This window comes from Helobdella robusta (genome assembly GCF_000326865.2).
Source record: "Helobdella robusta unplaced genomic scaffold HELROscaffold_2, whole genome shotgun sequence".
Lineage (NCBI taxonomy): Eukaryota > Metazoa > Annelida > Clitellata > Rhynchobdellida > Glossiphoniidae > Helobdella > Helobdella robusta.
In genome coordinates, this window is record NW_008704083.1 from 7,264,431 (window position 1) to 7,282,309 (window position 17,879).

At 32.4% G+C, this 17,879-nt stretch overlaps 2 protein-coding genes across 2 annotated transcripts; both read left to right on the forward strand.

Moving 5' to 3' along the window:
* Window positions 1-1,170: 1,170 nt before the first annotated feature.
* Window positions 1,171-5,652, forward strand: HELRODRAFT_64347 (hypothetical protein; the record flags this gene model as incomplete). Its single annotated transcript, XM_009017578.1, has 9 exons — window positions 1,171-1,250; window positions 1,647-1,827; window positions 2,295-2,357; window positions 2,563-2,645; window positions 3,326-3,407; window positions 4,052-4,157; window positions 4,799-4,860; window positions 5,220-5,357; window positions 5,494-5,652. Coding segments are annotated over 9 exons (954 nt in total), but the record flags the coding sequence as incomplete, so codon positions are not given.
* A 6,833-nt stretch (window positions 5,653-12,485) lies between these two features.
* On the forward strand, window positions 12,486-17,635 carry HELRODRAFT_160631 (hypothetical protein; the record flags this gene model as incomplete). The annotated part of the gene is made up of 8 exons (XM_009017579.1): window positions 12,486-12,694; window positions 12,773-13,304; window positions 13,386-13,636; window positions 13,775-13,954; window positions 14,267-14,331; window positions 14,970-15,071; window positions 15,279-15,422; window positions 15,951-17,635. 8 exons carry the CDS (start codon window positions 12,486-12,488, stop codon window positions 17,633-17,635), a joined length of 3,168 nt encoding a protein of 1,055 aa, XP_009015827.1.
* Window positions 17,636-17,879: the final 244 nt, after the last annotated feature.

The following is a 17,879-nucleotide window of genomic DNA, read 5'->3' on the forward strand; positions in this document are numbered from 1 at the left end:
TGCTTTGTTAAGTTGAGTTGGTTTATTATCGCACCACAAAAGTGTTTACATTTTCATCCGCATCGGCTCGTGAAAGTTTAATTTTTTGTTATTAGTTTATTAAATTTTTCATGGACGTCTGAAAATAAAATTAAATCAGGCAACATCGAAATCTTAAAATAAGTCAGTGATTGGAAGTGGATTTTTTTCAAAATAGCCGGTCTGTTCTTCTCAGGATCAAATCATCAAATATCAAATTTTTTACGATTAACCCCAGTTTCTTTCTGTGTTGGTATCTTACGTTAATAAACTTCTCAATTAATTTAATATTAAAATTAAATTTTTATTATTCATTTTATATTAATTAAAATGTATTTATGTTTATTTTATTTCATTCTTGTTTTTATTGAAATTAAAAAATCTGTAGGTAAGTGTAGGTTAAATAGTCTACCTACATACAGCAGGGGTGTGCAGCTGCCACATTTAAATGATTTTAAAACTTGAAGCAAGAAATTCAGACCTTTATGGAAAATAAACATCAAGATGTTACATATTTGAACAATGATCATGATTGGCTGAATGATTTTGCATAACTGACTGATGTATAACAAGGCATATCTCAGATTTGAATTCCAGACTCCAAGGCAAAGATCAATTATTTAATCCATAAAATGTTTGAGCAAGTGTGTTCATTTGAAAAAAAGCTAGAATTTTTTCACTCTGTTGTATAGATCTATCGGAAATATTTGTTGTTGACAATGACTAGCCCTGTAGAAGTGGCCCACCATTGAAAAAAGTTGCATGCCTCTTACCTACTTCCTACTCTATTCTACATACACTCTATAACAAGTTTCTTCAAAGTTTAATTTTAAACTAACTACCAACAAAGCAAATAATCATTAACTGATTAACTGTTGACATTGGCCTAACTTTTGAAAGTTTTAAAATATTAAAATTAAACATTTTTCACCAAGACACCATAGCTACCTGAATCTAGCTAAAGCTTCTTTAGCTTCTGCTTTTGATTTATTGATTCAATAAAATTTTTAAATTATTAATAAAATTAAAATATAAATAAAATTAAAGATTTTTGTTTTTTTACACTTTTATGTTATAAATAATCATGCCCTCTTTTATATTTTCAGTTACATGTTGTGTTTTTATATATTTCAGTATCAATAAATACCCAAAGAGATGAGAAAATTAAATGATTCTGAACTGGCCAGAGGTCCCGAAGAAGTGTTTACAATAATTGGCAAAATAGGGAGGGGGTTAGTTTGTCAACTATTTTTTTTAAATTTTTCTTAATTATCATTTATTAATTTTCAGTAATTTTTTTTATTTTGGAAATTTATAACTAAAAAAAATTTTACCTATGCATCCTGGTAAGAAGCAAGTCTTTCTAGTCTATAATTCTAATTGTATTCATGATTTATCTCCTTTTTTAACACATGCCCTATACTACATTATGTTTATGGTTATCTCAAATAGAAAACAATTTTGATTGCAACAAAACCATTAATACCTAATCGACAGCACCATTAGCAACAAACGCCCAAAAAATCTTATAACAAAAACAAACAGTCAAACAATTTCACCACCGCCAACAATAGACACCAAAACAACACCACCACTACTTTATTGAACTCCAACATCGTCGGCACCAGATCGTATGGTAGTGTGTTCAAGGCAGTGCACAAAGAGACGGGCCAGGTTCTTGCCATCAAGCAGGTCCCCGTGGATACCGATTTACAGGAGATCATTAAAGAGATATCTATCATGCAGCAGTGTGACAGTCCTTACATTGTAAAATACTATGGGAGCTACTTCAAAAATTCTGATTTGCTGGTTGGTTGATTGGCTAGGTTGCTCGCCCTTAGTAAATTTAATGATTAATTAGTGATAAATTAATTAATTAATGGTTAGTTAATTAATGATGATTATTAGTGTTGAATCTCCTATATTAGCTTTGAATCTTGCATACTACAACAAAATCATTTTGCTGTCCGCTGTTTTGTTTGACTGCATGCCTTGTTAAAGTAAAGTATTTTATTATCATGGTTTGTACACCTTCCTTAGAGAGGTGCGACATATCATAATAGTGTCACAGGAGTGCACTCACATTATCATTATTTGCTTGTATTTCATATATATCTTTGCTTGTGTGTGTGTGTGTGTGTGTGTGTGTGAGAGAGAGAGAGAGAGCGAGAGAAAGATAGAAGTAGAGTGTATACAATGAATATTTATAGGTTGTAATAGGGTGCGTCTTTAGTGTTGTTTACATTGATTATGAAAATGTGACGCAATAATTACAGATTGTGATGGAGTATTGTGGTGGAGGATCTGTATCCGACATCATGAGAATCAGGAGGAAGACCGTTAGTTGTTGACTACATGCATCTCTTTGCCATTCACCATTTCTTTTATTTTCCATATATTATTTAATTTTAGTTCTATATTAAGATAAATTTATCAAACTAGAATGAATGAGTGAATGAATGAATGAATAAATGAATGAATGAATGAATGAATGAATAAATGAATGAATATTTCAAACTCAATGAATTTTTTCTAATGAATCAGTTAACAGAGGAGCCAATAGCAACAGTTCTGCTGTACACACTAAAGGGCCTGGAGTACTTACACTATCGCAAGAAAATACACAGGTTGGATCAAAATATGAAATTCACACGTCTTCATACAAACAAACATTTTACCAGATTGTTGGCTTTAACCAATTTAAACTTTTCTCATTAGAATATTCTGAAAATTGTTCAATTTATTAACAAATTTCCAGAAATTTCTAGTAAGAAAAATTGAAAAAGACAAACATTAATTGGTTAATGCCAACAATACAGTTGATGAATATTGTATAAAATATACCTTCATATATATTGATACAACATATAACGCATTTCGTTGATGTACTCAAACAATTTATCATTCTATATGATCACACCAGACTAACTCAGATATAGACACCGTTAAATTAAATTAAATGCAATTTACCATGCTCATTAAATTTATCTGTGTCTCAGTTTATAAACAATAATTATGTATTTTCCATAACATTATGTATATTTATATGGGATTATTTGTATATAGTATGTACCTATGTGTATGTGTACGTGCGTGCGTGTGGGTGTATGCATATATTTCTTTCTTTATATACATTTAAATAAATTTCCTTTCTTTTTAAGTAAATTAATTTTAATATGTATATGATATACACTAAGTTGAGCATTGTTTTAACCATTTATATTCTTTCAAAATAATACTTAATAATTGTAATAAATATATGAATAAATGTATAAATATATACAATGATGAGCAATGAACACTGCAGAGATATAAAAGCTGGCAACATACTGTTGAACAACGAAGGGCATGCGAAATTGGCAGATTTTGGGGTGGCTGGTCAGTTGACGGTCAGTATTATTATCATATAGTATTATGTTATTATATTTTTTAATTATATTTTATTATTATTATAATAATTTTCATAATTATTTTATCTTCAGTAGTTTCAATGTAGTTTCTGCTGTTATGTTTTATTATTATCTTTGTAATTATTTTATCTTCTGTCTCACTTCAGTGTTTGTTATCTTAATTATGTTATTATATTTTAATATTATTTTCATAATTATTTCCTCTTCAATTTTCAATATAGTGTTTGTTATCTTATTTCAGCAACATAACATATCACAAAGTGAATGAATGAAAGATCACATTTGTAGATAGCAAGGCATCACATATATAGCTGTTGTTAATTTTTCTTTTTTCTTATAGCTGCTTCATTCATTACAGTATAAGAACAATTAATTATTCAAATGTTTAAGTGGCTTTGTATAAATAAATGAATGAATGATTGAATGAATGAATGATTGCGTAGATGACTGAATGCGTGGAGGTATGTGAATTAACAGGAATGAATAAATGAATGTTGAAATGAGTGACTGACTGACAGAATGTGTGAATGAATAAATGCCATAAAAAATGAATCAATGAATAGATGGATTAATTAATTAATGAATAAACAAGTAAATGCGTCACTGAACAACAAAAACTCCAGGACACCATGGCAAAGAGGAACACAGTGATAGGAACTCCGTACTGGATGGCTCCAGAAGTCATTCAAGAAATTGGCTACGACTGCGCCGCTGACATCTGGAGTCTTGGTTCGTTTTTCTAAATTTTTTTAAGATTATTACAATTTTTTTCTTTAAAATTAATTTATGTACATTTTTTTTAATTTTATTCCTTTCTATTTGAATTGTCTTTCTGATAATATTTATCAAGAATTTTTAATAGAAAAATATTTAAAATGAACCTGTTCTTGTGTAAATTTAAATAGTAATAATAATATTAATAGTAATAATAATAAGAGTAATTTTTGAGTCCGAGAAGAAAAAACGATTTTTATTGAAAAATTGCCAAAAAAAAGTTGAACTGTTGTCTGAGATATTTGTTAACAGAATATGATAGTGGGTTTAATTATCTATCAGAAAACACCCTTGTATCAAAATTAAATTGATAGTTAATTTTTATTTGTATTAAATTAAAAAAACTTAATTTAAGTTTGGACAAACATTCTGGTTTTGATTGTCGCCATGTTCATCGTTTTAAAATTTGCTACTCAAATATTCATGCATGAGAAAAATTTATTATTCATTGATTTGCATTGAGTTGAACGAGTTTTTATTGAAACATTTCGTTACGACACTGTTATGTTATTCATGATGTTGACATTGGAGATGATGATGTTGGTGACGATGACGACGATCTAATGGAAATAACCACACCATATCTCACTGACCAGGAATAACAGCTCTTGAGATGGCAGAGGGCAAGCCTCCTTATGGCGACATCCATCCAATGAGAGTACGTACGCTACATTCTTACCTGTCGTGTCCCTTGTAGGAGCTGTTTGGCTCCTAGATTCATGATTTTATTGGAATTTAAATTCTCTTCAGAATATAGTTTAATCATAAATAAGTAATAGGTGATTAATTTTTTTTGATCATAGCAAAAATGATGATGGTAATGAAAAGTTTATCAATTATTAATTAATTAATCAATCAATCTATCAATCAATCTATCTATCTATCAATCAATCTATCTATTAGTCAAATTAGTTCATAAATATTAATCTCTTAATTTGTATTAAAAATCTGATTGACGGCTGCCCGCTTTCTTCAAGTGAATGTAGAAATGAAATTGAACTACTCCATGATTGGCAGGCCATCTTCATGATTCCCACACGACCGCCTCCGACCTTTCGTGACGTCAGTCGATGGAGTGAGGACTTTGTAGATTTTGTGTCCAAGTGTCTTGTCAAGAACCCCGAACATCGAGTTACTGCTAAGGAGTTATTGCAGGTGAGTTTGTTATGTCGCAGTGATGATGAAGATGATAATGGTAGTGATGGGGGGTTGGATGATGTTGATAATGATTCTTATAGAAAAGTCTCGCATGATAAATGGATGTGATTATGTAACTGTTGATCTCCAACAGCATCCCTTCATCATCTCGAAAGCCAAGTCCAGTTCGATCTTGATGGATATGATTCGAGAGGCCAAGGAGATCCAGGAGGAAAACTTGTCTGGTGGTTCCAGGGACAGTTATCTGGATTCTAATAAGGTAACATTGTTTGGTACTTGCTGGTTGAAATAGTTTATAGAAGATCATTGATATTTAGCTCATATTGTAGTTCTCATTTTCTATTTTCTCTGTGGCTTTTATTTACAATAAATGTGGAATGAAAAGTTGAAAAAGTTATTTGTTTCTTCTGTTATAATCTCAAGTTTTTTCAAGTTCAAGTATTCAAAAGGAATACTTTCTTGCGAAGTGAAGTCTAAGTTTATTTTTGGTTGTGGTGATATTGTTGAATAAATTTTTTTTTCTTATCAGGAGTCAAAAAAGAAATCAAATAAAAACAACAAAAACGAATCTGATTCTGGAACGCTTGTTCGAGGATCAGGTAGGTAGATTGGTTGGCTGGCTGGCTGGCTGGCTGGCTGGCTAATTAGTTGGTTGGCTGGCTGGCTGGCTGGTTATCTGGCTGGTTGGTTGGCTGCCTGGTTGGCCTGTTGATTGGCATGTTCATATACACATGCATTCATGCCTGTTCGTGTACGTAAACCTCTGCAGACACCCTGGTGAGCAAAGGCAGCAACAGCTCTTCAGGAACAATGGTCATCAACAACAGCACATGCAACAGCAACAACAACAACACACTCGTCTCCGGAATGGGAACCATGGTTATCAATGACTCTGACGAGGAGGATGGAGAGGAGGAGGAGGATGCTGCTGATGATGATACAATGAAAAGTACCTATGTTTCCGTGTTATTTCTCTGCTTCTTGACTATAACATTTATTTTGAAACTGCATTCACTCCTCGTGCCAAACATTAAATTACCCAGAGAGCCAAACGATAACATCGAAATCTTTATATGCAACAGCTCAGTCATCATCCTCATCATCTTCGTTATCGTCGCAACAACAAAACAAACCTGCCTTTTTGAATCATTTTGATTTGCCGCCACCACCGCAACCACAACCGCAACAGCAGCCGCAACAACAACAGCATCGACCTCAAATTACAACCCAACAAAATTTTGAATCATCACCTTTCCTACCACAAAATAACTTCGAAAAGGCTGGCCAGTATAACAAATCTTTCCTTGACGGCGATTTTGAATTCGTGAGTGTTGTCCTTTAATGTTTTTATAGTCGACTCATTCAATGACACTTTGACATTTTGAAGTTAGTATGATGATATTGTCACTGAAGAAGATGACATTTTTTACTTATTTCAGCTTCAATTCTAAAATGTGGTATAAAAATTGTTATTTTTATGAATTTGTTTATTGCTTACTTCTAATCTTATATAATTAATTTTTCTATGATATGGATACAAAACAGATCTGTTTAATTCTAATTTCTATAACCTTACGCATACACACAGACACGCACACTTCACTCCAAGACCATCATGACAACAAAACACAAACAGCTGTATAACCTAACATACGAGGAGCTGCAGTCACGCTACTTATCATTGGATCCCGAGATGGAGCAGGAGATAGAGGAACTGCAGAAGAGGTACCAGGCCAAAAGACAGCCGATTCTGGATGCTATTGAGGCCAAGAAAAAGAGGCAGCAGAAACTCTGAATTAGGAGTTGGGATGCGTGTCTTGAGTGAGATTGGGATTTGGAGCGTGTGAATGAATTTTAACAGAAATTGTGAGTGTAGTGTGATATCACGATATAACTGGCGTGATAGCTCAATGGTTAAAGGCGCCTGGTCTTGCTGCTGCAGTGACTGGGTTCGAATACAAAGAGATCCCCGCCTATCATATGCAATATGTATGATGTGGTTTTCGCGCCTATTCATATACGCTGTGTGTGTTTGTCGTTGAAACCTCTGAAGCTAGCGCAAAAGAGAGGGTAGGTAACCTTTTTAACCTTTAACTGATATTGTGAATGGGGAGTGATATCAGGATGTAACAGAGATTGTAAATGTGGAATGATATGATGATGTAACAGAGATTGTAAATATGGAATGATATCATAATGTAACAGAGATTGTAGTAAATGTGGTATGATGTCGTGATAGAGTAGAGTTTGTGAGTTTGATTGCTGTGATAATGTAGATTGTGATGATATCGTAGTGACATGAGTTGTGAGTGTAGTTTGGGAACTTGATTACTTAACACTAGTTGAGATTGAGATGTGTTACTTTATTATTGTAGTATTACAATTTAGTTTTATACTCACGTAAAATCATTCTTATTTTTTGTGAAGAATTTTTAAAATGAATTTATTTTCATAAAATTTTTAAAAAGTTCAGTTTTTTTTTTTATTTAATTATTATTATTTTTGTAAGGGTAAACGGTAATGATGGAGTATGTCTGGGGATGATGTTGATGATGGTGGTGGTGATGATAATGATGACGATGTCAATGATGACGATGATAATGTTGATGTTGGTGATGAAAATTACGAAATTTGTTTATCAACATCATCTGCAATTTGTAAATAACTCTCTGGCATATGATAGAATGTATGTATTCCTATAGTTCATCAATATAATGTTAACAGACGTTCTGACTAGCAGTAAAGTCATTTCTTTTAAAGTTTTTTTTTATTGAAAAATTACCCATAACAATTTTATAAACTTATTGTAATTAGGTAATATAACAAAAATTACATATACTCAATTAATGTAATTTATTATGATTTATCATTTTGATAATTTTAAGTCAACCCAGCCAAATGTTGGCTACTCTGGCATTGACAATTTTTTAATTTTTATTTTCCAAGGCATGCGAAACAATTTGTCGGTAGTTAGTTGAATTGATATTTTTTTGATTGTACATCATGGACATCTAGTAAGAGTTTGTTAGCAGCGAACATTTAATTGTTTGGTCACATATATAATTTATACAATATTGTATGAATTCTACCAAACTGTTATTAACCAATTTAGAGTTTCTGTCAAGAGGATTTCAGTTACTTTTAACTTAACGTTTCGTTTGTTTGCCAACAATTCGGTAGAATTCATACAATGTCGTATAAAATATGGTATCCTTTCGACATTAAATTGTAAATTATATGTATTTGGTAGTTACTATGTTCTTTTCTGTTACATGTTTGAATTGATGTTAATCAAATCTAATCAATGATATACAACTAATATTTTTTGATATAATTTCTTATCGTGTGGTGTGCGTGTATTGAATGGATAATTCAATCGTTTTAAAACAAGAGCTACCATAAGTTATCTTATAAAATTGCCATTTTCAGTTTTAACATAAATTACTGTTTATTGTAAAATGTTAATTTTTTGTTTTTTATCGATTTGTTAATTAATATTTAATTTTTTGATCGAAATATTATTTTTTATCTCATGATTGAATGTTTTTTTTGTGTTAATTAACAGAAATTAATCTAATTATTATTTCATCTTATTCTCACTCTTTCATCACTTCTTCATCTTTTTACCTGTTCTCAGTTGGTTGATAACTTATCTTAATGTGGTACTCTCTTTCAATGTAAACATGTCTCCTCATCTGTATGATATTTATCATAATCCAATTCACATATGTGAATTGTAATACAATTCATATATATGAATTGTAATACAATTCTCATATATAAATTGTAGTACAATTCACATATATAAATTTAACTCACATATGTGAATTATAATATAATTCACACAACTACATATATTTTTATGGATTATAGTTTAATTAAACCATATATATATTCTACTTGTTAAGAGGCTTTCAGTCACTTTTATGTTAATGTTTCGTTTGTTTGCCAACCAATTAAGCTCAATTCTTTTCAATACATTGAGTTTCAAATCAAATTAAATGTTAATGGTGGTATTTAATGGTGGTTTTTTAGTTTTAGAGGCAAATATCTTATAAGTAATTGAACTTTTAAGCAGTTGGTGTTAAAAAGATGCGTTTTTTTGGTGGTTTCGTTAAAATTTTTTATAGCAATAAACATGGACGTCTGATGAATTTGGAGTTATCACTAATGCTACTGTTAAGAATTGATCAATTGAAATCATGAAATCGATTCTGTACAGATTGTGTGCACTTATAAATTTATTTGTTATTTATATTTCATTTTGCATATGACATTTATTACGATATGGACGCGAAAATGAATTCTATTTTGTAAAGTATGTATGTACATCGAATGTCGTTAAACTGACGTTTATACCGAATAAAACGTTTTAAGCTGTTGTTGTTTGGTACTGTGAAAAGAAAAAAAAAGATGCATTAGATTGTTAATTTAATTTTCGTATTCATTTTTACTTTCGGTAAGAAAAACTCAATAGCAGCATGAATCTCTGAAATGACGAAGAATCTAAAATTTAATTTGTTTTCGATTTCAGATGTGTTTGTCGTATTGAATTATTACAAACAATGAAAGACTGAAATGAATAAATTGCATATATGACCATTGTTTAGCTGTTATGTTGTGTTACGTGCTCTGGATAAGTTGTGAGTGCAGACTTGCTTGGCAAACAAACTAAGAACTGCACGGTCTCATGTTGAGTTAATATCTGTGAAATATTAACTCAACGTACAGTTGGCAACCCTATGGTGGAATTGTTGCTGTTTACAAGCTGACAATTAACGCTATAATTGCTCGGAAAGTCAATTATTCGTTCGATCACAGCGATCCGTGCCTGCATATTTAATATTTATCCAAATATAGAAACATTTCTCCTTCAATGTGAATATCTAAATGTGTAATTTTTGCAAGCTTGAATTCTTGCGAGTCTTTGGCCGCTAGATGTCTTTCATAACTTTTTACGACTAAAGTTGCAAAAATAAACCAACTTGACAAAATTATAAAAAAAATTTTTAATTTTCAAAAAATTTTTGAAGCAAAATTTAACAATATAGTATATCTAAGTTTAGTTTTTTATTTTATCCATAGTGTTTATTCAATATCTTTGTCGTTCTCAACTTTTTTTAACTTTCAACTTCAAAATTTTTTTATAATTGATAGAACATTGAAAAATATATATCAACATTGCCACCAATTTATTAACACCTGACGACGAATAAGTTTAGTGAATGGCTGTTCAAACTTGAGATGAGCGTGACCAGCAGGGGATTAATTGACGATAGAACGATAGAATTATTTTTCTTGAATTAATTGCAAATTGATAATAATACTCAAGCAAGGATGACAAGTAGCAATGTACTCCTATATCGTGTCGCATGCACAGTGGCGGATCTAGGGGGTGGGGAGCCGGCCCGCAGTTGGAAGAGTTATTTGTGTTAAAAGTTTGTTAAAGTCCTTGTTTTAACGGAAGAGTAGAATTTTTGAAAGACAGCATAGGCCCAACAAAGATGGTAAGTAAAATTTTGTCCACTTTACCAGAGAAGTTGAGCACCCTGTCAAAATACTGACCACCCTCGGTAAACATTGAAAAATTTTTCTTGAAAAACTCCCCTTTTCGGTCATCAAGTTTGTCTTGAAAATTTTTTCCCCTGCCTAGTGATAACCGTTTTTTTGAAAACTTCCTCCGGTCATCAACTTTTTGTTGAAAACTCTTCAAAATTGTAAATCTTGGCTCCCCCCCCAAAAGTTGTCTAGATCCGGCACTGCGCATGCAAGCTTTGTTAACGTTGTATTTTTAAAAGCTGGTTTTATGAACTTATTGTATCATATATTTAAGCGTTGAATTCATGTCATCATTATACATTACATTTTACAAACCAAATCGTTTATGTGAAAAATATATATGTATGTACCTGACACTTTAACGCATAGTATAAACCGTATTGCCAGCAGGTTGTACCGTACATTCAAGAACATGAGTGTATGTGTTACATTGTTCTCTGTGTGTTATGTGTGTATGTGAGTGTATGTGTTACATTATTTTGCTTGCAGATTAGTTGTTGTCGTATAATGATAAAATGTTCAATCATGCTTTTCAAGCATTCTGCCAATAAGTAGGTGTTATGCCATAAACGAAAAATTTGATAAAACAACTAAAAGAATTTGTTATGGGAACATATGGTTTGACCGTGTTTACTATAGTTGTTTAAATTAGGCTGATCAAATCTTCAGCTGCCGTGTTCTTACAGCAAATATTTGAGTAGCTAACATATTATTTTAATTATATTTTTATAATTCATTAAATGGAGTGACATTTTTTTAATTATATAACAATTAACCTACTAAGCATGCATAACGCGGTGTTGCTGTTTACTTAATATTGCTTAAAATTGATTTTAAAAAAAGAATGAAAGAAATTAAGCTCGACAACAGGAAAGAAATTTTCTAATTTTCTAGAAATTTTGAAATGTTATGAACGCTCTTCATTTTTGCTTCACACACTCTGCCTGCATAATATTCAAAGCAAAGTGGGAAGCATCATGTGTTGTTCCAATGACAGTATGTAATGTTCATAAGCGTTTGCCCAATCACAAGCTGTTTGATATTACAACTAACTACAACATAAATTCCTCTCCTTCTACTTAAATCATCGGTGGCTTCGTTATCGTTGTTGTCATCTTTTTATCTTCATCGTTTCTCATTGTCATTTCATCTTCCTCGTCATATCGTAAACAATCACATCATCACTGACATTGTCACTGACATGACAGTCGCTGACATCATTGAAATTTTTAATCTGCGGAGTGTTACTGCAGATTTGTTACTAAGCCGAAACAAGTTGCCAATTGATAGCGTGCGTGCAATGAAATAAACTTCATTTATTTATACAATCAAACATTCACCATTCAGTAGCTAAGCACATGTTATAATATAGTTCAGGCTTTGTGTAATATTGTATATATATTTTTAACTGCAGCGAAATGAAGTTTTAGTGAATTTTCTGATCATTTGTGACATTAAAAATGTTCTAAATCTGTAATAAAAAATGTTGCTTACTCGGATAATAATTCAATTTTCTTACCTTACTGAACGACTCGAAACAAAGTAAGGATCATCCAGTTTACAGTTATGGCCTCGACTTCTAATAGCAACAACATCAGCAGTAGCAGCAACAACAACATCAACAACAACATAATTAACGATGAAGAACCACATCTTCTGAAAAATTTTGCTTCAACAAATCGTAACTTATTTCCAATTTTATCGAAGGTGATTGATCTTGAGGATATCTCTCAAAATGATGGACGCTTTCTCTACAACCCACTTTCATATCACAAGTAAGTCATTTTTAAAACTTATCAATGTTTATAATTTAACATAACTGTCACGCTACTGACAAAACTAAACTTTTTCAGAGTTCAAACTGGCAGCCTTCTAGTGATGCATGGGTGGACGAGACACCTCAAAGTGCTGGCTAGGACGAGCAACGACAAATATTTCACCATTCCATTAAACTACCAAGGAACTTTTAAAGTGAAATTGAGAGCATGCAACAGCTTAGAAGAATTAATATCCCATTCTAGTATGGTTGAAGGGTGCCAAGATTATTCTAACAAACAAACTTCTAACGTATCCAAAGCAAATAAACCTATTGATAAAGTTAGAGTTGTCGATATTGATAAGAAATTCACTGGGGGACAAATAAAAATAGGCGATATCGTTCGTGTCATTTGTGAGAAAGTTGCCTCCAATGAACAGTTTAAAGCACCTCAAGTTGGAGAAATTGTGTTAGATGACACAAGTCACCAGTCCGATGACGGTGATGATGATTCGGTTCTGATGTTCTACCAAAAATTAGGCAGGGTGAGACTGGAGAAGATGGATTTTGAAAGTGGGAAGGCTATGGAGATAGCTGTTCCTCTGGATTTGAACATAACTTTTGAGGAGGTTAAATTTTTTTTAAAATTTTGTTTACTTTTTCCATTTTTTTAAACAATTATTCAAATTTGTCAAACTATACTATTCTAGGTAATAGAAACGACAAATCCGTCAAAAAGATTGTGGACCATAGGCGAATTGTCAAACCTCATTCAAAGGCATTCGGTGTTTGTGGAAGTTGTGAAAGGAAGTAAAGATCATCAAACATTGCACGAAGATTTGCCTCTGAAAAGCGAAATTGAAATGGTCCAAGTGTTGGCCGAACCTTCGCTGTACGTTAGTGAACTCAATCCTGAAGCTCCTGCTTTCCATGTACCCACAAGAATGAAAATTTATTTAAAGTAAATTTTTTGATTTGTTCAATTTTTAACATTTAACTGAAAAAATGTTTTGATAGTTCAAGTAAGCGATTTATTTTTAAGTCTATTGAAAATTAACGATACAGATCATTTTATGAAAATAATTTTTTTTAATATCAGGTTTCATAAACAACTTTCGAAAAAGAGTAGCCCATTCCTGAGCAAAACATCTCAGCCGCTGATATCGACACTAGATAGATGTGTGGAGCACATTGACTCAACAACCTTCCGAGACCTTCTTCAAAGAAAATTAAATATAGATTCCTTCCTGAAAGTTTCTCAAGCCATCAACAAATCATCGTTAGTGCATGGTTTACTTGTTTTGCTCTAATATAATGAATTATTTAGTCACCCTTCGGTGTTTGCTTTATATTTATATTCATTCAACTATCCGCCACTGATATGTTTGGCCGGTGTACTTATAATCCATCTCAAAGCTGTTAAACTTAGATTAGACAATATATGGCCACGATACTCAATGACAGATGCCAAAATTTAAGAAAATTTGTAGTTACTAGCAGAGTATTATACAAATTATCGTTAATAGTAGAGTATAATACAAGTTAACCGACTCTGTTGAAAATCTTTAAATTTTGCCGCCATTATTATCAGACGGGTTTCCACCTCAAGCAGACAAGACTATAGTGTGGCTCGCAGAGCACTCTCCATTGCCGATTGTTGGTAGTTTTGTAGTGTTGGTAGATCGTATTGTTGGTGGTTTGTATCGTGGGTGGATTGTATTGTTGGTGGTTTGTATCGTCGGTGAATTGTATTACTGGTGGTTTGTATTGTTGGTGTATTGAATTGTTTGTAACCATGGTTAACGTGTCCTAATCTCCAAAATGAATAACCACATATTAGCCAAAAGTAAAACGAAAAGCAAATAATTTTTCAGAACTAGTGAGACACCGCTTGAATTCACAGCATGTCACATACATTTTATTTCACAGTATAATTATTTTTATAATCCTGAAGGATTAACGTAAACTGCATGTGGAAGTAATTTTATCTTGTCTATAGTAAATAGTCTACAGAAACATAATTATAGATTTGTGAGATTAGAGTGTGTCAAAAATATCATCAGCAGTTTTTTTAAGCACTTGACAGATTTTTTCATTTTGTTATAGAATTTTCAAACTATGATTTCTTCTGATCATTGAAAATGAAGAATGAATTGAAATAATCTCGTATTGCAAAGATTATATTATATTACTATACAAAATATTACCAAAGTTATTTTATCAAAAATAAGTTCAAGAAATTAATTATGTGTATATGCTACTACGTATGAACAAATGCGAATCATCTTATGCAGCCAGCAGTAGTTCGAAATCATCGCGGTGGGGGGCGTTAAGTGGATCGTGGAAGAAGCACTTCACGCCATCCCAAAAGCTTCCAAGGTCTCGCTCGTTTACAGGTCATTCAACTTTTGTATGTATTTATTGTTATTTCCTTCGATCTGTCATCATCTAAGGAATTATAGCAGACTCAATCGCGTGCTTGAAATTAGAAATTATTTTTTTGAATATGAAAAAAAAACAAAACTGAATACTTTTGCAAGCAGTAGTTATATTGAAGTTTTACACTGAATGATTTGAAACCAAAATATTGTAAAATGAAGCAGCCGACAGTCGCTCACAGAGATCCTCAATGTCGATGAAGCAGATGATCAGTGCAGTCAGTCAGAACGACGTCCGCTCCATATCCCGCTATCCATCGAGTACGGATCGTAAGAAGAAAGGAAATGTTGTATACCTGGTGTCGGCTTGTTAGTCAGATTTGTAAACATCAAATGTAGTTAAATCATTCAGTTATAACATCGTTAATCATCAATATGATGGATCATACAATAATATTAATAACGATACTAATAATTTACCGTCTGATTACATAACATCCAAATGAACACAGCTTAACGCATAACTCAAAACTTCTTTCAAACTATGCAGTGATTGATTGAGACGCTGTAAAAGAAGGTGCTCGGAAAATATTATAATTAACAAAAGCAAATTTATCATAGCAAGGAATTTGAGTATGATCCGAACGTAAAGAACAGAGATTTTAAATGCTAAAATCATAGATTAAAAATAAAATTTGACAGACCTACATACAGTGCAAGGCGATAATATTATGAAAATAAATTATCTACGTGAGTTTTTTACATGATTTAAAAATATCAGATGCAATATTTTGCAACAATAAATTGATCTGTGAGTGTAAACTTAGAACATTAATTTTTACAATTTTAGATATTTTGACAATCATTGAACAACAAAACTTTGTTATCAAATTAAAGCTAAAGGCCCGTCAAAAGTTTACAAAGTTCAGGCTCCAGACATCACCGTCACCCCTCCAACCCCCCGCATAACAACGAGTCCTTCTTTTGAACACAGAAGCAAACATACGCTCACAAAGCAAAAACACAGAAACTTGCAGACAATCAAACAGCAATCATCCATCCAACTAAAACAGCCAACATATAGACAACAATTCATGAAAGCATCAACAGATTTTAAAGATAAGCAACAATCGCCGCAGAACGCGCAAGAATCTTCAGCCGCAGTCTTAATTGTTGATTCTGACGATGATCGTGATCTCGTTGATAGCAATGCACTGCAAAGTAATTTGTCAATCAACTCACACGCAACCCATCAAGGAAGCAGTCATAATGTCCCATCAAGTAGTTTAGACCTGAGATCGAGCGTTGATGCAATTAATAATTACACCAATAACTATAAAACTGAAATTAATTGCATTAAAAATGAGTTAAACATTGAAGAATACATCAATAAGCAAAATGGCATCCAAAATAACGGCATTCAGAGAATCAGCATTCAAGAAAATAACGTTCAAAAGAGCAACATTCAGAACAACAATAACCTTCAAGAAAACCTCGCACTCAACAATATTCAAATTGACACCGTTATAAAAAGCAACAACCGAATCAGCAACAACCAATCTAACAACAGCATTTCATTGAACAACAACCAATCCAACAAAAACATTCCATTAACCAACAACCAATCCAACAACAGCAACAACCAACAAAACAACAACATCCAAAACAACAGCAATCAAAACATCCACACCCTACCCAACAGCAATCAATTACGAATCAATCAATCAATCCAGCAGTTCACCACTTTACAGAATGGACAGGTCATCTCTCTGAATGATTTCACTTCTCATCATCAACAAACACAACAGCTCCAACAGAGCTACCAACACGCTAGCAATACTAACAACGGCAATTTAATTTTACCAGCAAACTACCATCGTAATAATTCATCTATGCCTTACAATAACTTCGTAAACAGTAGTACACCATATGGGAATGTGATCAACTCAAACTCACCATTTAACCCACACAATCATCATCTCATCGCAAACTCTATCAACGCTCTTAATGACGAACAGTTATTTTCAGCTCGTTACCAGAAACAACAACAACCTCATCAATCATACCAACATCAATTCAGTCCGCATTTTTATGTGCAACAGCCCAACCTGTTTCAATCGCTTAATTCTATAGTAGACAACAGCAATTTGTACAGTTACCACAACTACAACAACATGACCAACAAATTTAACAACATGTATCTGAAACAGAACGAACCTAAAGTAAAACACATAACGGTTATCGATACGTTCGCAGCTAACAACGAATCCACATCTCCGATAGCTGTCCACAGTGCTCCTTCCAACAGAGCCTCGAGACATTTCAACATCACGCACCATGTCGTCACTGATGGAGACTCGGAGTACAACATCAACTACAACAACATCATAAACACTGGCATCAACAACAGTAACATCAATTACAATAACAATAACAGCAGCAACGTCAGCAGCAATGTCATCAGCAAAAACATCAACATGGATGGTAGAGCGAGTGATTGTATGAACGGCACCTCCCAAGTCAATGCAAAACTACAGCAATCAAACTTAGAAAACACTTCTCAACAGCCTTACCAAGGTTGAATTCTTGTTTTTTAAGTTTATATTGTCATCGAAAGTTGTTGAAGCTAAAGTTTAAGTTTTATAATTTCGATAACATTGTTATTTTATTTGGTTTTATTTGGTCATACACATTTTTGAATCAATTAAGTCAATCTAATTACTTATTTAATCAAAATTTAAAAAATTCAGATTTGAATTTCCAAGCAAGCCCAACAACGGCAAAAACAAAACAAGGTTATTATAGCTCAAGATGTTTTTAAAATAT